At 35.5% G+C, this 24,458-nt stretch overlaps 1 protein-coding gene across 1 annotated transcript in view; it reads left to right on the forward strand.

Moving 5' to 3' along the window:
* LOC103149766 (collagen alpha-1(XIV) chain-like) overlaps positions 1-24,458 on the forward strand; it is a 60,538-nt gene that overhangs the window by 17,761 nt on the left and 18,319 nt on the right. Inside the window, exons 4-5 of the mRNA XM_007569073.2 lie at positions 2,152-2,295; positions 5,143-5,226. Of these exons, the coding sequence (XP_007569135.1) occupies positions 2,152-2,295; positions 5,143-5,226 (228 nt within the window). The remainder of the gene's footprint in view (positions 1-2,151; positions 2,296-5,142; positions 5,227-24,458) is intronic.

Here is a 24,458-nt window from a genome sequence, read left to right on the forward strand (position 1 = left end):
ACATAAACCTGGCAATTATAGCTGATTCTGATTCTAGTCCATCTCTTTCCTACTACTAATTTTCTTTTTTAGAGATAAAAACAATGTGCTGTATTTTTATTTACAGTACAAAAAAATGTAATGCAAGCATATATACATGATAGTGTATGCTGTCCAGAAGGGTGTATTGTGTTCGCTGCTACACTTAGTTTATTAGATTAGAAGATTTTGTTTTCTTTCTTTAGGTCTTTATTTTAGAAAAGCAGGTGTTGAGAATGTCTGTTCTGATTTTATATCTATATAATTACATGGAGATTACTGGGATTCTGTGAACTGTGTGAAGATGCAGTCACATTGACAGCAACAGCACACAGTAAATTTATTCTGAAACTGAGATCTTAATAGCATGGAAAGGCAGAATGTGTTTCATCTCAGTAATTTGTCTAAAATATTACAAGGTGTTGATACAAAAGCGCATGTTTCTGAAGCAGAAGCGTGTTGTTCATTTGATCCTGTCATTTTTTTTAATGTTGTGCAAGAACAATGAAGGATGTAGTTATAAACTTAAATAGTTTAAATGAAAGTTTTGTTTACCAAAATACCGAACATGGAGAATTTTCTCTTAGAAGAAAACATTTAAATTACCTTTCAGTGTCACCACCTTCATTTGCATGTAAATGTATTAATTTTCATCTTTTCATTTCAACTGCTATAAACAGGTTTGCAATGCAGGATGTGTCACATTCACAGATGAGTGAGACAAATCTTGATTGTGAGTGCAGCCGGAACAGTTAAAGATGTTAAGAGGTCTTGATGAATATCGTTGATCTATTTTCAGTCTATGAAATTAATGTGTAATTTCACAAAGAAGGAAGAGAGGAGGAGTTCTAAAGAACGTTTCAAAAAAACCTCCATCCACATAGTGGAGAATAAATACTAAGTCATATTCAATAAGTTATAATATGCATTCAGACGAGGCTCGTATGTATGATTCGAAGTAAAGGTTGAAAACGACAACCTGTAAGCAGGTATTAGACATACTTTTCATTTCACCCACATTTATGGATTAGATACGTTTTCTTTTTATGATCTGGTGTAATATTCTAATTTAAATGTTTTCATTACTGGAATTTAAAAGAAATAAAAGCTTAAATACAGTTGTCTGTAACTTACTCTATATAATGTATTTAATTTATTGATAAGGCTCCTGAAATAAAAGGGCTGTAATATTCAAATTTATTGAATGAATATGTACAACAACTTGCAAAAAACCTTTTTCTCTTTTTGTCACAAACTTCCATGTAATTTTTTTTTTTTTTTTTGATAGGTCAATATGAACTAATGCATAATTGTAAAGCCAAAGGAAAATGATGCATACTTTTTGAAGGTTTTACAAAAAAGAATCTAAAAGTGTGGGATACAGGTATGCAAAATCCCCTTTCAATAAAATCAAATGGCCAACTGTTTTTAGAATCAGAAACAATTTTACTTTGCCAGTTTTGTGCACATAAGCAAGTGATTTAACTTTTTAGAAGGCATTTAAATTATGAATGTTTTAAAAAGGCAAAAAAAAAAAAATCATTCATTCTCCAAGATGAACTGTGGATCCATAGCTCCTCCAGAGCTACCATGAGTTTCTTGACCGTTTTTTTTTTTATATTGTTCTTCTCAGCCTTTCAGAAAGGAGAACCACATCCTGTTTGACCTGCATTTTCCAATATTCTTACCATTTTTAGATGATGTGTTAGATGTTGTTTTATAACCCATCCCTTTTTTGTTAACCTTATTCCTGACCTGTCTTGTGTGTTACTTGGTCTTTCTAGAGCTGATATTTTAAAGATATTTAATAACAAACTTCCAACATCTGGTTTGTTCTTTTTGTTTATGTATTCAAAACTGGTGACTTATGACCGAAGCACATGTGCAGTTGCAGGAGCAGGTTGCTCTGTTCTGTCATGTCGGTCAGTCATGCACGTTAAACTTCTCTAACTTCCTGTGCTCCTTCCATGAACTACTAATTGTTGGAGTACCAATAAAGCATTCTGAGATATGTGTTGCAATATCAACACATAAGGTGTATAAATACTTTAGAACTTATATTAATCTGGCTCTTGGTAGTGGTCTTTGAAAAATATTTTTTCTTCTAATTGTGCATCTCTTCCCTTGAAACAGGTGGACAACAGAAGGTGCTTGAACTAGCAAAGCAGGAAACAAAGCTGGTCATTAAAGATTATGACCCCTCAAAAGATTACAACTTTAAGATCAGTGCTGTGAATGGCGGGAAGGAGAGCAAACCTCTTCAAGGAAAACATGAAGGTAGGAATCTTAAGATACTTCTAAGGCTATGTTCACAAAGCAAGTCTTGATGATTAATTCAGGTTATTTTCGCATTACTTATTAAATGCAACCACAATCAGAGTCCTGTGTTAACAATTTACAACCTCATAGCGACTCGGATGTGCAGAAGAAGAATGTTAACGTTGCACCGCAGTACTCCGTTTACGATTGTAATAATGGATGCGACCTTTGGATGTATTTTAAAGCTATTCAGAGCCGACTGGATCATCACAAAATTACGACATGAGGGAAGCTAATAAAAAGAAAACACAGGTAATAGAAATGGCCTTTTGTGGACCGTTGACTGCAGCTTGTGCACAGAAGTTTGTTTGAATGCGTAGTTGGACCAGGATGGAGAAATTGGGATGTGATTGTTCTAATTGTCAGCCATTGTTTGTCTGGTTTTACAACACCTGGCTTCTTTAAGTGCAGAATTATGATGCACAGCTCACATCACTGACAGAAAAGTTGGATAAAATACAACATGTTCAGACTGCAGATGGTTTCAAAACAATCAGATATGTATCTGACTTAGTGCTACATATAGAAGTGGCACAATTTGGACATTTTTGGGAGGTGAAAAAATTGGAATTTGGCCTTTCGGACTGCTGAGGAAAAGTCGCAGATAGGTTTCATATGGGCACAAAAAAATAAAATCTGATTTGGGTCACATTTGCCTGACGAGTGAACATAATTAAAAAGGTAAATAATACTTAAAATGATGTGGCTTCTGTCGAAAACTCACCCGATAAAAGCTGACATGACCTGTTTTAAGTTTATGCAAATGTACATTTTGAGGAAAATTGACCAAGTTAAAATGCGACATAAAACAACCAACTGCACTTGCTGCGAGTTAGCTTAGCAGCAGGAGCCCTCCATCAGATGTGATTAGCAGAGTACCTGCTGTCTGATTAAGGTGTGGCTGTAAGAGCTGTAAGACTAACAGTTTGAAACTGTGGGAACTGAGACAGGAGCACACAGTGGGGGCTTGTCATCGAAAATATAGCACAGTTTTTTCTTTGCTCAGGTCTTTGTATCTTTGCTCCTCTCAGGTGGATGTTAAACAGCCTTTATTTCCCCACTTTCAGCTGCATCAGAAGTCCCCACAGTTCACTTTCTCTCCCTGGTTTTTAAAAGAATGTCAAGTACTCTGTCAGAGTTTCACTTATGTGGTACTGTTCCTCTTGAGAGAAAATTGTCCTTCTATGTATGGATGGCATTTCATTGGACAGTTTGAGGCACACACTGTCTGACCGTCTGTCCCTCACTCCTAATTTTCTGAGATTGGATTGCAGTGAGAACTGCTTCAGGAGGGAAACCCAGACCTCCAGCTAGACCCTTGATCTCCATCGCAAGGGATTCCTCGGCCAGAAAGGAGATACAGTAACTCAGGAGACTTCTGTATCTGCCTCAGGTTATCCTCCACGTTCAATGTGGCAAAGTCCAATGGTATCTATGAGTTGTTGACAGATCAACTTTGCAGAGTGAAACTTTATCATGTGCCATCTCTTTTGCTTAATACTTACCATCTTATTTGATCTTATTAATTGTATCTTCATTGTTTTGTTTTGGTATTAGTTATGACTTTATTTTTGTCCTTGTGTTTGTTAATCTCATTTTCCTCTCTTGCCTCTAAGATGCTGTCTCATATTTTAGCCTATTTTTCTTTTATTTCTGTATTTTTTTTATTTTAAAGAATGATTGCTCTAAGTTTACTATACTTTTATGAACTTGGAGATTTTTCAATGTGAACCTGCTTGTTTTCCTTTTACAATCGTCACATTTTGTTTGGACATTTGACTGGGAGCCAGTAGCATTTTTCCCACCCTCTGCATTGATTTACGTGCTTGAAGGAAGATTTAAATCCTTTTTTTGCTCCAGCTGTCAGCTGTTTTGTAGGGACCATGTTTTCTGTCAATCAGTCTGACACAGCTTAGGTCATTTAGCATCACTTATCTACCTGTGAACACATGTACATAGTTAGACTTGTGTAGGTTGTAGAAATGTTCATTAGAGTGATTCTATGTTGACTGATGGTGCTGGGAGGAATGTTTTCTTTCATACCCTTTTATCTGCTTTGCTTGAAAAGTCTGTACATTTTTATTCCAATGCCAATTAGTTATTTGAAGTGTTTTACAAAGCTACATTTTTGGCAAATGTATTGATTTAGCTTTTTTATGATTTATTTTTGGTACAAAGTGAAGTAAACTCCTTCAGGAATATTTGTTTCCTATTTTTGGCAGTTTATAGTTGCAGAAGCACAACAACAGCATGCCTGAGTTTGCATGCTGGTTTGGGGAAATGCACAGAAATAGGCCAAGTGTTTCCTTTGTTTCAGACACTGACATTCACAGACTTGCTAGTATTTACTTGCTGTTCTCGAAAATACAAATCAGGACATATCGAGCTTATGTATCTGCTGCATACATAAATACACAGGTGCAAAGGGCTCTATTCAAAGAGCTTTAATTTTGCACATAATCTTTACTCTCATTGGGAGATTAGAAAGCTGTGCATTTTTTGATCTCACATACTTGCCTGTGTAAAATGCCATGAATTTGGATTCTGTGTGCTAAACCAAGTAAATGAATAAATTATTTGTAGACAAAACATCTGAAAAGTGTGGCACACATTGGCATTTGTTTGTATTTGTTGTATTGCTCCAACGAAATCCAGTGTATCCAATGCAATCAGAAGACATGTAGGTAAAAAAAAAAACAAAAAAAAAACATCACCTTTTCATCTTGTCCCCTATTTTATTTGATCTTTTTTCTGTTCGTTAACATAGATTACATTTTTTTTTTCTCTGTTTGTTCTTCCTTCCAGCTCAGCAATCAGGCTCCGAAACGGCTCAGACCCAGGGGACTAAAAAGAGTGATGTCACACGAGAAAACAACGAGATCTCGGAAGGTAAGACGCTCAGCGGGGAGCGGAAGGCAGACGGAGTGAAGTGACACTCTGGGATGGAAAAAGATTGACGCATCCGTCTGCCTTAAGTTTCCAATTGTCTGGATTTCTGAATTCTGATTTAAAATGAGAAAAGTGGAAGTTTTATTCCCCTGAAATACAGTCTACAGGTGTGAAAGTTAAGATGTGTTCTGTTACCAGAAGTACAGCAGAGAGATTTCTTTTTTGGATTTCCTGAAGTGTCCCTCTTTTAGAAATAACCTCTGAGAAATGATTCGTATACATTTTCTGAAGATGAAACTTTACCAGAAGACAGAGTAGATTCAATAAAAATAGGGAAGTAAAAGCAGAAAGGCTTCCTGATTTTAGATTTTTTGTCATCATTTAATAATTAGTTTTCCTTACCATTCTCACATATTTAAACACAAACACTGTGTGAAATTCAATGGCTCTGCTCATGCACAGTCAATGCAGAGAAGATTGAACCCAACGAAATAACTCTAAAAAGGAAGCTATTAGAAACTAAATTAATTGTAGAGAATAAACAAGCAATTTATGGTTTTGAGAGAGATTATGAGAAGTGCCTGCAAAGGCGAACAGCCAGGCACCGCAGGGAGCAGTAAGAAGGAAAACGGGAAAATGAGGTAAGACATGTTTGTTTTCTAACTGCAGTAGAAGAGTCTTGAACAAATTACTGAAGTTTTTCAAAATTATTTCATTGTTTTTTCAAAATTATTTCATTGTTTAGTCTCCCAACATTTATCCGTACCCCTGGTAAAGGTGTGTAAAAATACTTTAAAATACTTTTGTCACTTAATGCACTAGCATTATCTAAATAGAAAAGGATTCGAGTTCATATATATATGTATATATATATATATATATATATATATATATATATATATATATATATATATATATAGGCATTCAAACTGCTCTGGAAAAGAATCTTAGAAATGTAAATGATTTGAACCTTCTATGTGGTTTATTATGGGAAGACTCGACTCTTTAGCTCACTGCCTGTTTTACTTTGAACCAACTAAATAAATGTACTTACATTGAAGGTTAAATTGTTCTAAAAGATAATTGTGTGACTTTGTTTGTGCAATAAAATATTTTTAAATGATTTTTACACATCCTTATCAGCTAAAAAGAAAGTGTCAGCTAAAGCAATTACTGTAAACATTGCTATATTCATATTTATATTTGAGACAATTTCTAAATAGATTTTACCAATTATAACAATGCAGTTGCAGAGGTTTTGTCTCTTGATTTGATTAGAAATAGATGATATTTTTTTTGTCTCTTCCTTTGTTTAGTTGCTTATCATTGGGATGATTTTTATTTTGTCATTTATGTAAATCTGATTTATGTTTCTAACTTTGTACATAATTATATTTTCACTCATATTCAATAAAAATGTGTACAAAACTGTCCAGCGGAATAGTTGCCTCACATTGTATTGTTGAGCTAAAACAGGTGTTCCTTTGCAGCATTTGGAAACGCTTTGTGTGTGTTTTGTGTGTGTTTTGCAACGGAGGAGCGGTGTTGTTGAATGTGCAGATTGAAACTTTTGGCAAACGTTTGACCACAGTTTCAAACCTAAATTACAGCTTCTGCTTCAAAAAGCGTCAGGATGAGATGATTCCTGTTTGTTTGTCTACATCTAAATCTGGTTACTGTTGCATCCTTATCAGCGTCAACATTTAGCTGCTTTCATGTTGCCGCAGTTTGGATCCCCTCTTGGTAAAGCTACACTTCAGATTGAAAGAAATGCTTTTCTTAGCCAGATCGTGGAAACTTAACAAGCCCATCAGAACTTTGCTCTGCTTTTGCTTTAAATTACACACTATAGTCGACTCTGATGTGCAGAGTTATTTAATCCTGTCTGAGGTTTTAGACAAATATACATTTAGTGACATGGAATGTGAACGAACCAGTGTCTGAGTCAAACAAGACATGACTTGTGATGTGATTAGTTAAATGCTTCTAAGTTTTTAAGGTGTCCAACCAAATGTATAAACTTGTATTTATTTTCTGATGGATTCTCCAAATTCAAACAGTTACCTAAGTACTGAAGGCTTTGCGAGTTTCAGTTTTTATTGTTAAAGTAGATTGTCATTGCTTTGTATATATTTATCCTTATTGAAGTAAAAAAAAAAAGCATAATTCTGTGGATTTTTAAAATTTTTTTTGGGGGGGAAAGACAAGTCAACGCGGTGAAGTTTTATTTTTCTATTGATTATCCGTTGTTCATCCTTTGTTCTTTTTGTACATTACATGTTGAATCAAATGCAATAACACTAAGATTTCACTCAGGACTCTTTGAAGCGACAAAAACTAACAGGGGACAGTTGGTTCTGTTCATCGTTTCATTGATGTTTAACATTTTAATATGCAAATATAACATAACAGGTGTCAAACCCAGCTAATAGGATAGATGTTTTTTTAAAACATCTATCAAAAACTCCAAAACAGTAGTAGGACTAAGTATGTCCTCCGAGCCAAAGCAGCATGATGGCAAACAGAAAACGGAGAGAGCAGAAGTGCAGCGAGTCCAGTGGAGCCTGATCCAAAAGGCTCACATAATTACAGTTTGAACTTACCATAAACGTTCTTTTTCTGTCTCATTACGACTCCTTGGGTTCTACAAGATTACAAATCTGTGGCAGTTCTTTTTCCGTTTCTTTTTTCTCTGTCACTTTTGAAGCATACTGGACCAGTTTTTTTCCCCCAACAAAGCCACTTTACCCAAATATAAAATATAAGGAGGATTAGAGATGAGAATTTAAGATCAATGTGCTTTATTGCTTTATTTGAAGTCTGTTGTTTGTATGTTCCAGATGTTGTATATGCAGGTGAGAGACAAAGTTAAACAGTTATTAGCAGTAAGAGCTCAGTCAATTGTGCCTCTAGAAAAATGGAGGCGCAAAGACAGAAATGTTGAATCACCTTATAAAGATAAAGTCACAACAACAACAAAAAAAAAAAAAAAATAGTAGGACTAAGTATGTCCTCCAGCAATTTATAGTTTGGAAAACATCTTTCTATGAAAGCAGCATGAAATAATTACCACAGATGGGGCATAATTAGCCACAATTTAGCTAATGAAAGGCTTACATTCACTTCAGGCTCAAATAATTGTTGTTGACTCATGGTTTAAGTTTTTGTTTGCTTTTGCCTGCTTGTGAGTTTGGCAGCTACATGGTTGGTTGGTTAAATGTTGGTTTTCTATTTTTAATAAATTTGCAAAAATCTCCTTTTTTCCCATATTGTCATAATTGGGTGTTTCAGAGGGAAGAGATTAATTCGATACAATTTGGAATAAGGCTACAACTTAAGAAAATATGGAAAATGTAAAGTGTTTTAAATATTTTCATGATGCACTGGATGTTCCCAAATAAGCAAAAATGATTGTGTTTTAAGTCTGTCTTAAACGGCAGGTGCATTTATCTGCTTCCTCCTTTCCTTTCGGCTCTACTCCCTCTATAGTGTACAAGGCGTAAGTGTCTTTGTAAGTGATCCAGAGCAGAAGCTCTTTCTGAAGTGGGAAATAAAGGTGTGAACTCTCACCAGGCGGAGCATATTTGAAGTGTTGTGGCCAAAGATGTCACGGTGTGCTGCGCTGGGTGACCTCTGCCTCTGCTCAGGTGATGGGAGTCTTCATGGCCAGTGTGACAAAAAGCCCAAAACAGTCGGGGGAATAATGAGGAGGAGGAAAGACATTTTGCTTTACTGCTGCAGTTACTTCTACTTTGAAATGGATTTCCTTTGTCTGTAAAAGAACTACTACTATTCTCATTAAAAACTGAGATGATTTCTTTTTAAACAAAATGTTCTTTCAATATAATAATAAAATAGCTTTTAGGTGATTCTGAATGCATGGCTTTACTAATGTCTCTAGTGTAAGCAGTATAATTTAAGGCTACATAAATATTTGATGAATAAATAAGAAAATATATTTAGAATTATAGAACTTAACTCTATTCATGTTTTTGAGGCATTTATTGCACCAATGGTGCCTGCTGTGATCATGTTTGCAAGTGTAATCTGGAGTCATATATGCAAATAAATCTGGCCTGTAATGTTTTTCACAGCTTATTTAAACCTATTTAGGATTTGCACTAAGACTCTGAGGGTTCCCTGTGGTGCAGATGAAATGCAACGAGGTCTGTTTTTACCCAGAAAAGCATATGCAGGGTTAGGATTAGGGATTAGGGTAAACAGAGTTTAGAGTTATATAAAATGTTACAATGCTGTTTTGTTTGTGATAGAAACCTATTTTATCCTAAAGTACATGTTTCTATAACTGTGCCTTAGTGTTGGGTTAAATTTGCTGAAATTCAGAGTTTTGTCAGTTTTTCAATCTCTTTAAGCTTTTTAAAAGTCGGTCCTTTGTCAAATTATTGTTGGTTTGGTGCTTTCTAAATTACTTTTTATAATACTTAATTAAAATAGTCCTCAATATGAAGGTTGTTTGTTATATCCTCTCATATGGCTGCAAAAACACAAATCATCTAGCCCAGATTTTGTTGAAAAGGCATGAAAAAATGACTGATGTTTGTCTAAACAGGCTATCCTGTTGATGCTGTGTAAACAGTGTTCTGAAGGTTTTAAGGGTTGAAGTTAACCAAGTCTAACTTTCAACATCATTGTTTACGCAAAACTTTGAAAAGACATGGAGGCTAGAAAGTCTTACATGTAATATGTTCATACTAATAGGAACAGTGAGACGCTGGCCACTAATTAAAATGAGTTTACAGTGTTTGTCAAACTGGAAACCTGTTAATGAAAATGTGACTTTATGAACCTTTAAACTGGCATTGTGTTTGCATTAGTGGGTTATTACCATAGAAACCTGATGGTAGCTACCTCTCCTTATCTCGATAAGGGGAGGTAGCAGGGAATGCATCACCAATGAGTTTCATGTGCAAAACACTCACTGAAAACAAACACCTAAAGCACTACCTAACAGAGAAAAGATGCAGTGTAAAAAATAATTTAGCTTATTGGATTTTAATATTTTTGCATTCAACATGAGACTCTAACATGGTTGTGACCTAAATATTAACTCCTCCTAATATCTTCCTAACTATATAAGCTACGCTTATAGCTGAAAAACTTTTCATTCTTGGAACAGATTTGGTGAAGTATAATGGAGAACTAGACCTGAACAAATGAAAACTAAACTGACAAAAAGAAATCCTAATCCACCAAATACAGCAATGCCAAAAAATTATGAATCAGCCACCAGTTCAAAGAACAACTGTGGATTAGGCTTGTCTGAATGCATTTCATCTTGCCTTGTACTGGTTTCTTTAATTCATCCTCTTAACAGTTTGATCCCCAATAGCCATTTCTATTCTCTGAACATGTATTCATTTTGTTGAAGCAACCACATGCATATGTGTCCAGGTTTAATGTGCACACTTGTGTGTGTGTGTGTGTGTGTGTGAGTCATGTTGAGTCGGTCTGATGTAACTGGCTTCAGGCTAAAGGGGACAGATGGGGGACTAAGGAGCCAACCATTGATAGAAAGCTTTGTTTTTCATGACTGCTGCCCACGTGCAGCTTCTGCATTTCCCATCCTGGGTTCTCCATGAAAGCAGGATGTCGCCATTATTCCCTCCAGGAATTAAATTTATAAGCTCATTTCTTAGTCTTTCCATCACATTTTCTTCATTCTCTGCCACCGTTTGTGCTCAATGTCTCAGCCACTATCCTTTTATCTGCCATGTTTGTTGCAAAAATTTGAATGATGCACAAATATTCAGCATGGTATAAAGAACATATTTCAGACCCGAAGACTGAATGGCTAACATTTTATTTTAGTGATTTTGGGAACTTTAAACAAATTGAAAGCTGTGAAATTTAAACCAATTTACATCTAATCATCACTTTAATATTTCATCCACACCTTAAAGTAAAGCAAATTAAAATAACAGATCAAATTTTCAGGTGTTGGATATGTTTCTTCTAAAATATGATGTAACTTCCCACTTTCTACTGGAACACATTTTAATTTATAAGTTTTTTTTTGTTTTTTTATCACCTTCTCTTTTCTTTCTCCAGTTTTGCCTTCATTTTTAGCATAATTTTGTAGTTTTCTTCAGCTGCTTTCTCTCCTTTGTTCTTAAAAAATCACCTCTTTTTTTTCTTTCAGAATTTCTAAGCCAAAAGCTGACAGTCTGCCCCTTGCCCACACTTGCTGAATACCACAGCTTTAGTTGTGCAGGCCTGTTCTTGGTCTGCTGCCTTGCTACTGATGAGACCTTTAATGGCTGCCTGCTTGAGAGGCTGTCATTCTGAAGCTTTGGCTGCCTGTTTGTCTCCTAGTGACAGATTTTCTTCACGCTCATGTCTGCAGGTCATCCAGATGCTCACAGGACACGTATGGCTTGTGATACTTCATTGCTTTACGGCTACTGTTTATCTGAGAATCACAGTTTAGGCTGCAATCGCTGGAGGTGGCAGATGGTAGTTGTAATTAACTGCACAGCAGCTATGCTGGAGCCTACGGTAGAGTAATGAAATATTTCATTATTTGCGGATCATAGTTATAAAATATCACTCTAATCAATCTGAATAGGAATGTTAGTCACACATATTTTTTATGCAAAATAAAAGTCGCAGTCATCATCATTAAAAGTGTAAACAAACAAAAGTTTGTTCAGCTTTCATCAGACTTCAAATAATATGCAAACAGGGACTGTAAAACAGAGTGAAACACGACATATGCAAGCTAGAGGACATTAAAGTATTCATCACCCCAGATGTCATGACTTTTGGGGGAAAATTAGCTCCATAGTTGCTTAGGTAAGGTGTTTTTCTTCTCGTCTCCCAGTCTTCACTCTGAAGGATTTTGTTAAAGTGTTGCCAAACCCCCTATAGAGTTTTATTATCGACAGTGTTTGTTTATTGATCCCTTGTAGGTATTAAATCAGATTACACACTCGGTTGCCATATGCTGGCTTCAGGCAAACCCCCAGGATGGAAACATTCCTAAAAGCAGTAAAGACATTAGTCCCAGTTTTCTGCTGTTTTTGTGTTAAGCTTTTAATACTTTCATTTGTATGTTGAATCAGGTTGGCTAGTTAGTCAGTTGGTTAATTTTCTGACCCTCACATTACCTGTGGTAGTTTGCAATACAGGGACTTCATTGTGTCAATAAGTGACTTTCCATTGGAGTTGACAAAAATCACGTGAGGTTCTCTAAGGTTCCTTCTTGGGCCCCTCCTATTTTTGCTCCCACCAGCTCTGATGGCAACGGATTGCAAAATAAGTTATCATAATTATGCAGATGATACACAGCTGATCATTTCAGTGTCATCAGGTGACTACAAACACATTCAATTGTTTATTAGATGTATGGAACAAATCGGTGTGCGGATGAAACAGAATATTTTGTTTCTGGAGATTGTCTTATGACTCCTTTCTTGGTGTGTCAGGACTCACGCTGGGTCCCAACACATATGTTTAAATCACAATCAATTTAAACACAATATGTTGGTTTAAAATGTTTCTTCAGGATTTTGACAGTATTATGTCAGAAAAATCCAGTTTTAAATTCTATTTGACGTGATCATCTTTGTTCCTCACCAGACTGAACTTTAATGTTGGCTATTTGTGGTTTATTTAGCAGCTCTTGTTTAGATTCTAAGAATTTGGGTATATAGTTTTTTCTTCTCAGTCAAACGATTTGTGTCCAAATCTCTTGCCGTGATTGATGTCGAGTGGGAGCTTACATTAGAGCACTATAACTCATCTAATCTGTCTTTGCTCGCATTTCACTGCAGGCCAGTGCAAACACCTGACTGCTGATCTGTCTGGTATCTCTTTCTGGTTGGACTTTGATGCATATTGTGAAATTACACGCTGGATGATCTAAACTTAAGAATCTGTTTTCTGTCTTTACAATGACTCATTCATCAATTGAATATAAGGAATATAAGAGAAAAACTTATATATATATATATCTGTCAGAGCTCAAAAATAGGTTCAATAATGTCAGTGACTGCTATAAATGTACAGTAATATATTTGAATTGAAAAAATACATAAATTTATATAAATTATTTTTTTTATTCAAATGTATTACTGTAAATTTATAAACCTTTTTTTTTTTTCAAAACCAAGGTTTCTGGTTGTATTGAAAAAAAAATTAGCCAAAATAGCAGTCACTGACATTATTGAACCTGTTTTGGAGGTTCAATAATTTATCTGTTGTAACTCGTTTTTACAGATTTATCTGTAAAAATGAGCCACAACACAATTTACAGAAATCTTAATAATACAACAAGGTGGTTTTCTTCAGTCTAAATGTAAAATGAACAGAAACCTTTGAAAAACAGACTCCGTGTGTTATGTATGTAATAAACATCTAGCTTGTTTCTGTTTCAGAAACACTCTGGTGTATTAATCGTAAAGTGGATTCAGCTACTGGAGGAAGTGACTTTATCTGATAGGCAGCAGGTCTTCCTTTATATATGCCTTTGTTATATCATGTTTTACAGGATGAAGTCCGCAAGGGTAATGGGTAATAACAGACCCCATCATCATAAACAGTTGATGACACAGTGCTGTTTTGTGAAAGCAGATTGCTATCTGAAAGATGTTATGAGGTAACTTTTGGCATCACTTCAGTGATGTTCTGGCTTTGGCTGTGGAATATTTGTTGCCTCATGAATGGTGTTCACATAAAGTTTAGAAGGTGTTAGTAGAAGTGATAAAATGTACATGTGATTGTTTTGATAATACTGGACCTCTTAGCCACCAACAGTTTAGAAGATAGACCTATATCTCCTCTTTTTTTATGCCTGTAGTAGTTAGAAAAGAAGTTTGACATGCTTTACTGAGCTTTTTTGCATTTGCAAACATACATTTTCCAGAAATGCATGCATGCCGATAACATTTTCAGCTCCTCCATGCTTATATTTCCACTTTTTTCCCCCCCCAAAAACAAGGTTGTATTTTTTATTTTTATTTTTTTTTGCTGCATGGTACAGGTCTATGACCACACAAAGACTTTACAGATTGGTATATATTGAAAAAAAAAAGCTGTTTCTCAGGCTTCAGGTTTGAGTAAAAACTGGAATCACAAATCAGCTCTACAACAGGTTTCATATTTTCTGTAAGGAGTTTTACTTTGGTATCATACTCCTGATTGCTGCAGCAAGCTCCAACACACACCTGTCATGGCACACTCCCTGATCATTTTTGATAGACATGTAGATAAACATTGCCTCTCAGAGTTGTTGCCATGGCAGCATGTGTTGTCTTGGGGGCTTTGAGTTTCCCTTTTTCCTATGGGTTGTCTTTGAGCTTTATGACTTGACTGATACATTGCTCTGAAATGATAAAGAAACATACAAATGGTATTTGTTCTTCAGTGTGTAGTGTATGCTTGTTAAATACCTTGATGCTGAACTTTACCTTCCCCTTTAACCACAGGCATGTGTGGACTTGTGATAAATACATAAAAAATGTGTTGAGGTCTTTAAAGAAAAGAAATCCAAATGTTCAAGCACATTGTTGAGTGATTCACCTGAGTTTATATTTGCTTGAATTGCTCTTAAGGCTGTTTGTATTTGAGATCCATCAATTTTTGTTGTTTTAGTCACCTGGGTTCAGAAGTGGGAGGTGGGGCTTGTTGTTATATCACTGAAGCTCTAATAGTATGTAAAGTCCACATGCTTATTAGAAGAAAAATTAAGATGAGCTTTAGAGAAAACTTGTTTGACTCAAACTAGAAATCACAGTGTTGTCACAATACTAAAGATCATAATATTGTCTCAATGGTTGGAAAATTTGACCAAAGTTTGCATAGATAAATGTGTTCATGGCTATACTTTTAGGAACATGCATCTCCGTAAGTAGGTGAAAATTACCCTAATTGGATGCATGTTTGTATTTATACCCATAAGTATAGAATTGCTAACTTCTTAAAATTTGTTCTTCACATTTCTGCAGACAAGCCTGTGCAGACCGAAGCTTGTGAGCTGCTTATTTTTACAAGCTGTAAAACTAAAATACACACAACCAACTTTTGAAGAGTTCACTTGGTGAGGGAAAAAGGGCGGGGTCCAGCCTCTGACCAAGGCCTTTGAATCAGATTGCCAGCAACGTGATTCATGTATTGGTATAAATCAGTTCTCAGTATGTCAGCAATGCCTACATTTTAGAAAGTAATGAAGCAGTCTTTAGGCGATTGTGCTTCTAATAGTTTGTAAATCAGCGTTGCTATGGTGACATGTGATAAGGTGCAATAGCACCTGATAGCAGATGGAGAATGTATCTGTAATTTTCAGGCGTAGGGCTGCAACTAATGGTAAGTTTGGCTGTCTGCTGCTCTAATAATTACCTGATTAGTTGACTAATAAGCATTTATATATATATATATCTCTTCTGTGAGATCATAAAGTGAAATAGAAATTTAGAAATGGATAAGTTATATTTTGCATTTTTTGACTTTTTTTTAACATTTTACTTTTACTTTATTATGGCACAGTATATTTCCTTCCTGCCTTATTGTTTAAAAACTACAAAAGAATATAAAGTAGTTTTTAATTTTTGAAGGCACAAAATAGAGATAACACATTTTAATCATTTTACAAGACTGAGTGGCTAAGTTATTTGTAATTAAATCTTAATATAAATTATTTTAACAATTTTTCAGCGACATCCATAGGACCAAGATTAAATTATAAAAGACCAGCATTCAAGCTTGTAATATTGTTCTATATTTTTTTCTTTTCTTATTGAAAATAATGTGCCAACAGTAAATCTGTTATGCAGGTCGAGTTTAAGACATTTCAATTACTGAGCACATAAACTCATTCTTGATACATGACCACGTTTTAGGCTTGACACGACCTATTTATTGAGGTCTAATTCCTGGACCATTTGTTCAGGCCTCCAGTAATTAGACTGCACACAGAAAGGATGGGCTGCAGAGAAATCACAGCAAGTGTCAAATGTCCCACACATCATGGGAGTATTTGTATCTGTGTGTGTGTGTGTGTGCGTGTGTGTGCGTGTGTGTGTGTGTGTGTAGCTGTGTGTGTGTAAATGGATTACACAAAAGGCCAAATTAAACTTAGTTGATGTAAGTCAGCCCATTTCTTCAACCCATTCTTCAAATATCTAGATGTTAAACTAATTTATTGAGTGAGTTTTTGCCTGTGTCTAACAAGTTCATGCAAGTCACAACTTCTATTTGAGAACATTTTCAACAATTTTCATTTCAGGTTGAGGACGTTTTCATGAAAAAATGAAAAGCTTAAACACTTAGTCATGTTTATATTCCCACACTGTGTGGAATGGGGAAAAAATCAATGTCTTGTAAAGTTGTCAAAATTGAATTGAGTCAGGTAGCAATGGGCAACTGATCAAGAATAATCCTTAATCTGGTATTTTGATCATTTACGTTTAGTTAAACTAAAACAATGTCCAAGTTTTAGATGTGGAGAGGTTGTTTTGCCATCACCCCAATCTTTAGCTCCCTAAACAGATTCTCTGTCAAATTCAAATCAGATTCTTTAACATTAGTAAAACATTCTTCTTCAACTGTTTAACAACAGTCTTTATTATGTCACGGAGTTGAGTTTGTTAAAAAAATCACAAAATATTGAAAGATCCAAAGTTTTTTTTTTTTGTTCCCTTATAATATGTGTAGGAAATTAAGCATGGTATAAACAAAATGTTTGCTTAGTATATAGTTTGGCATAATGCTAAGTCTTTCAGAACTGCCAGTTTAGTGCTATCAATGACATACACATAAAACTGATTGGAAGTATGCTTTCCTAATTTAAAAATCTTCCATTTAGATAAAATATTCCAAGTGATGCACTTATACATTTTTATATGGGTTTATTTGGCCATGCAAATTACACTAACTTGACTTTTGGTGGAAATGTGATAAAAAAAAAAAAGACAGGCCAAATGTTTAACAAAGATAAGCTGTCCAAGTAATTAGGCCACATGGGTAACGCAGTAATGAATGCACAGGCATAGATGAGCCTGGAATTGACTGGAAACAAGGCACAGCTCCTGGAACACTTTCAACATGCGCGGTCCATCAGCAGGAAACACATTAGGAAGACGGACACAGCAGGATCTGCCAGCTGCAGGAATGTCTACCTGCTACACTACAAATAAAGATGAATGATCACCCAATAAATCATCTGTGTAGGGCACTTGCAAGGCCAGGAAAGGAGAGGAAGTTGATTTAGTGAAACTGAAACAGGAGCGAGGCAGTATGTAGCTGGGATGGGGGTAGAGAGGTGCAATAATGCTGGCAAAGCAGTGAGGTTCCTGAGCAGCTGAAGCTCCATCATCTTCTATTTGACACAGTGACAACCTCATTTAGATTTGAAAGAGAAATGAGGGCAGTCAGATGGTAGAAAGAGGGAGACAGAGCAGCAAATGTTTTCAGTATGATACCAACCAACTGCCCAATGCTCAGTGCACATTTTGACATCTGGTATTACAACAGAAGGACAACAGTTTAATAGGGTGCTTTTCCTCGTAGTATCCAACGATTGTAGACTCTAGAGAACTTCACCAACATCAAAAAGACTCCAATGAGAGAAAAGGAGCAAACTTGCATGTAACGACAGAAACAAAGGGAAAAGAAGATCTCCCACAAACACAACCGTAAAAAACAAAATTTGAGCATTTCTGTGCCTGAGCTTTGTTAATGAGTGCATATCATTATAAGCAGAAAATCTGTACAGATGGAAAGATGATGCATGTTACATATTTTATTGAGACTGCTTGGAATGTGAGCTAGTTACCAAGGGCTTGTGTTGACTGCAACAAACTGCACTTTCTTTTAAATATGTCATTTTTTTAAAAAACAGCTTATTTATAAGCTGTTTCATATACTGAGACACTTAGATGCCCTTGTCAGACATTTCTGTTTTATCTTTTTCTTTTTGTCATGCCTTGAAGTGTAGCACTTTCTGTACTTTTGCCATTATGGGAAAATACTTTGTTTTTCTGTTTATTGGTGTAGCAAGTTTTTACTTTCTCCTTGTTTGTTTGGTTCAGGGTTTGTTTCTGTGTGTTGAATATTCCTCCAGGGAGCTTTTCCCTAAAGGTTTCTTAGCACAGAATGAGTTTGTTAGTTTGCAGATTTATCTCATGCTTGTAGATCTTTCTTCTTTTTCTTTTCATTCAGATTTTCCCCTGAACATCAGATTTCCCTACATCTGAAGCTCATATTAACTCTGACTCTTATCTTTCCAGTGTTTGTATACCTTTTCTTCTTTTTTGTTTTTCTCCAATTTTACTTTGCCCAAATTTCACTCCTTTATCAATCTTTTATAAAGCATTTCTTGATCACAATTTTTTCTGCTTGTGTTTTACTTTTTCTTTACTCTGTTGTGGATTCATTTTCTGTTTTGCTTTTTTCCATCAAATGTCCCTTTGTGTTTCTGTTTACTGGTGTGGCAAGTTTTTACTTTCTCCTTGTTTGCATAATTTTTGTAGCACTCAGAATGAACCATATTTGTTGTTGCATTGCACCAGTGATCCAACACTCTGGATCTAAGTTACCATGTCACAAATAATCATATTTCCTTATTTTATGTGTGCACTGAATAGACCACTTTTTGCATCTCTCTTTTCCTCATCAACAAGATATTTTACATTTAAGTATTTTCCGTAGATATGCAAAGAGTAATGTCTCTCTGCTGCCAAGAATAACCCCAAAAACATGGAGAATGTATTTTTGATGTAGTGAGCAGTAGATATGCTTTGTCAAAAAGGGAATTTACATAAAAATTTAATTAATTGCATGGTGCAAGATAAATAAATGCATGCTTCTAGCAGATATTGAAGATAGACTATGCATATTAAAAAAACCTTAAATAGAAATGGAAGATGGGAAGCTGTCATTTTACAACCTAATGAGGAACCAGCTAAGTTGGAGATCAGATATGGGAACAGTTTTGACATGTTATAGTTTTGATGAGAAATTATGATGAGTTTTTTTAGTTTCTTTATTTTGTGCGTCAAGAAGAATGTCTCTGAGACAGAGAGAGAGACGCCCAGATTGCGGAAATGCTTGCTCACAGATAACAAATGTCTTCATCTTACAATAAATGAAGGTGGAACTGTAAGATGTGATCTGATTCTTTATGAATATAATGCGTTGTGCTCTCTGAATGTGAAGTTGTTTTCTGAATTAATTATGCAGAGTTACAGTGAAAGTCACAGTAACTTTGCTTTGTTGTTCTCCTGATATTTTCACCTCACATGTAGTGGAACTGCAGCTTGCAGTTTGCTCTCACTCCTCCTGTGTACTTGATTTGTATACCTGGTGGAATTTCCTGTGACTTAAATGTTTGGCCCACATCTACATTGTTTTTTCTTTTTCTGGTTTACATATTTATGGAAAAAAAGCACAAAGTGTGTCACATTAAGTGCCAAAGTTCTCTAACTGGATTTCTTGCAGAAGTAAATTTAAGGCAGAAGTGTTGCAGCATTTAAAGATTGACAGCATAGTTCAACATCTTTTAAACAGCACTGCAATTCAACATGATTTGCACATCTTTTTGAACTTTAGATAAAAGTGCTAAAGCATCCTGTGTATTTATCAAATGTTATTATTATTTCAACTTTGAAACCAACCATGAAGCAGGAATTAAGTCAGAACATAACAAAATATATACATTTTACATTTAAAATAATAATAAAAAAATAATTCATTAACTGTAAAAATGTTTTATCCAGAACTCCTTTAGTGGCAGTCTTAGCATCATCCGGGTGACATATTGTTTTTTTGTTTTTTTTAAGTCTTCTATTAAACATCTTTTACTGTCCAATTATGAATCAGTTAATCTGAAATTAGTAGACTACCCAAACACTGAATTAATGTAAATTCAAACAAAAATTTGCTGAGCTTTCCACATGTTGATGATGGACTTTTTTTTTTTTTTTTTTTTACCTGCGGTTGCACCTTTTGCTATAAATGATCAAGCGTAGACTAAAAGACTCATGAGATATTAGGTTTTAGGCAAAAAACTTAATATCTTATGCTCTAGTGTTTTGAACTTGCTTTTGCGATACGACTGTAATATTTAGCCAGGTGGACGGGGACGAACACCAGCAGATGTTCACACCTGAAACTGACAATGCTCAAAACGCTAAACATCACAGATTGATAGAATCAGTAGTAATCTATTTGGCAACTGCCATCTTGATTGTACTATTTACTAATATGATATTATTATAAAACATTTCCCAATATCATGCTGTTAAAACAATAACTGAAATACAGCCCAGTATACCCAATCACTCATCGCCAAAGCAACGCTCTCTTGGTCTTTCTGGGTGGTCCCAAGGCATTCCCAGGTTCTGGATCTGTCCTGGGTTCTCCTTCCAGTCCAGAGGGGTGTGCTTTGAAAACCTTCAAACGACGGGACCCAGGAGGAGTTCTGATCAGATCCCTAAAGTACCTCTACTGGTGCTTTGATGTAGCGGAGCAGCTGTTCCAGTTAAAGCTCCCCAGAGATGACAGAGTTTTTTTATCTTTAACAGTGAGCCTAGTCATCTATGCTTAAAGCTAATTTCAGTTGCTTTCATCCAGGATTTTGTGTTTTTCTATAAAGATCCACATCTTATGACCACAGATAAGGATAGGGACGCTGTCTGACAGGTAAATTGAGAGCTTTGCCTTTTGACTTGGCTATTTCCTTCCTTGACAGTGTGGAGTAGCGCCCACATTATGTCAGATAAAATCCCAAACAATCCATCCATCTCCAACTTTATTTTACTACTGCTACTAATGAAGAACCATGGACATCTCAGACACTTAGAGGAGCTAACTCATTGTTGAAAGTTTCAACAGAACCTCATCATGTGCCAAAAGGAAAGCTGAGGTTCCCAAAATTCAATTAATTAAGATCCAGTCCTTGAACACCCCAAACTGGATTGGTGAAGAGAGGGAGCCTGCACTGACAACCAGACAGTCTGCGAAGGACATACAGACCCAGCTCTTACATTAGTACGATGTTGATCAGACAGGCCTTAAATAATAGCTGAAAATAGTCAATAATGCAGTAATTACTCAATAGGAGGCTCATACCTATTTGCTAGGTGGGTTCATTTTTGGCCAACCAGTAATGTAAACAACCTTACTATGAGCATACATAAACAAGTGGTAACCAGATTAGTTTAAAAATCCAATGACTTTCTCTTACATTTTTGCCATTGTGGAATGAGAGAGCTGACCTTTTGTCTTCTTGGCATGTAAATCAGTTTGTGTCTCCATAGATATTTTGGAACAAGCCACTATAAGTACTATATGTACTCTCTGACATTGAAGCTGTTAACTTTACAGTTGCAACTCTTCCTATAAACACCTTAAATGTAAACTTCCTCTCCTTCACAGTGTGTTGGAAAAGTATGTATGCAGCTTAATTTAATTAGATTTTTTTTATGGTAGACCAATACAAAGTTATGCATTACTGTGAAGTGAAAGAAAAAATTGTGCATGGATTCGAATCTTTTCATACAAATGTGTCTCAGAAATGTGGAATGCATTGAGCAATTTAAGTAAAATCTAATGCAACCAAATGCATTCATCACCTGCTAATAGTAAATAAAATCCACCTGTGTTTAAGTCATTCTCAGTATAAGTCCAACTGTTCTATGAAGGCCTTGGATCTTTGCTTATGAAACATCATTTAGCAGCAGCATGAAGATAAAGGAACACACACACCTATTCTTTTTTAAAAAACAAAAGGTTTAAGATTCACAACTAACAAAAATATCAACACTGGTGGGTTGAACTCAAGTGCATGGCACACCTTTCTGATTTTTATTTGTAAAAAGAAAAATACATTGAATATCATGTTTTATTTTTCTTCTATGTCACAATTATACACTACAGCATGCTGATCTATGACATAAATCATAGTAAAGCATTTTGATGCTTGTATTTATTTGACAAAATGCCAAAAAGTTGAATAGATATGAATAATTTTGCAAAGGGGTGGATATGTGGTTTAATCATACAGAGTGCCTCAGGCGTTAAGCAAATAATAACAATGCTAGTAATGCCAGATAAGTTGCAACCATAGCCACCGAGTATAGAAGTATATGATAGACAGTATATTGTTTGAGTATAGTATTCAGTTTTTTACTGTATAGTACACAATAAAAAAATATTTTTTGTTTTTCTGTAAAGGTAACTGAACACTTTCTGCATTTGCAGACATAAATCTGCATAAGAATACCAGTAAACACAAAGGACTCATTAAAATATTGTTTATAATTTGGCGACTAAGGTCAAGTCCTCTGCTTAATACTCCTGACATCCACCGTCTCGGGTTGTGCCTCAAACTTTGACTTTTTAACCTGTGAAGAAGCGGCCTGAGGGACCTTTGCTAATGGCTGTCTTATTAAGAATCTATCAGTAAACATGTTGCCTTTGTTTCTGTTCATGCATATCTCTTTTTGGCTGCATCCCTTTGCTTTTATCTCTCAAAATTTCATTTTTTTCACTAAATCTCATAGGATCAATTTGTAACTGTCCAGGAAAGTTGAAACGTGTCATTTAAACTGAAGATATTAGCAATAGCTTTGCACACACTTGCTAATGTCAGAATGATCCCTAAATCGGGGTGATCAATATAGCTGCCAGCATAATAATTAATACCTTTGCATAACTAACTCACTAATTTCCTCATTAGCTTTACAATGTCAAATTTGAAACACATTTTAATTTGTCACAACTGTCAAATTTATATGTGGCAAAAGTTTAAAACTCTCTTTATTAAACTCTCAGAATTGACCCAATCAATTGCATTTTTCAACATGTTTGTGTTTCGGATAAATCCTATTGTTAGTAAATTCATTAAACATTTTCATAAGAAGTAGCTGCAGGCTGTGACTTGCAGGCTGCAAGTCAATTTAACCACCTAGATGGTTAAATGCTGAAGTAATTCAGTAATCCATCACTTCAAGGCTTTACTTTATTAAGAAAGTTGCATCTTTTTATTTTAACAGTTTGGTTTTTAGATTGGGGTTGGAAATGATCTTCTACTCCAGATTGAGAAACTTAAGTATTGCAAGGTGCTCTGCAAATTGACTAGATGCTCCGTCATTCATAGATATTTTAGGAATTAGGTATTTGCCTTAGATTCTGAGTAGAATCGCTTCTCTCCCTCTTCTAAAGGAGCCAGTTGAGGTGGTGTGGTCATCTGGTAAAGATGTGTTCTGAATAAGTGCTTAGGTATTCTGCACATGTCTTAATGGGAAGAGACCTGAGGGCAAGCCAGCTACTTTGTGGAGAGATTGTATCTCCTTGGTGAATAGGGTAGGGAATGCCTTGTTGACCCCAGATGAGCTGCAGATGATAGCGGTGGAGTAGGTAACTGGATGATTGGTCAGTTTTCCAGTTTATCTTCTGCGATTATTTCCACATTCATGACCAACACCCCAATATAGTTTAACTTTTGAAGCAGCTATAAAAATCAGGTATAGGTATACTAGCCAAGGGAACGATCTGCATTGGGTTTTGGATAATATTAATAAGCCAATCAATGCCAAGGAAAATAAATGATGCACCTGGAATGACTACTTTCCAAATGCCAGCCAATCGAGTGAACTCGGTTGCATTGCATCAGCTTATGTTAGCTTCAAAATCTTGGTGTAAAGTGAATTGAATGGATTGATGAGACATTTAAATGTTTGTGACCGAGGAATTACATGATTCAAAATTGTCTGGTTGTTAGATCACACAATTATATCAGTGTACATGCAACCAGAATGCTGTATATATATAATCCACAACAGATATTTTGCTCTCTCTCCAAATTAGCGTAGCTTGCCCAGCTGCTCAGACTGTTTGGTCCAAAAGTGCCGAAAGAAGTATTACTATTTTCTCTCACCAATTTCACACTTTATTTTTCAGTTAGGCAAAATGAGGACACTTCCTAAGATAGCACTTGTAACACAACAGAATAGGCCTAATTATGGTGTTAGCAGCAGGTTGGGCATTCTCTCTGAGAATAAGAAATAATAAATGGGTAGGAGTTGGAAATCAAGCCAAAGGAAAGAGCATTGTTATTTACCACAGACATACTTTTGCACTTACGCCCTGTAATATATGAGTGTCTGTGGCTCTTCCTTTGCTTCCTCCTCTCTCTTCCACCCTTTCACCACCAGTCCAGGTGTCAGTCTTTTACAGAGCTGGCTCTAAAGCTCTAAATCCCTGTCTAACTTTTT

This window comes from Poecilia formosa, unplaced genomic scaffold (genome assembly GCF_000485575.1).
Source record: "Poecilia formosa unplaced genomic scaffold, Poecilia_formosa-5.1.2 Scaffold235, whole genome shotgun sequence".
Lineage (NCBI taxonomy): Eukaryota > Metazoa > Chordata > Actinopteri > Cyprinodontiformes > Poeciliidae > Poecilia > Poecilia formosa.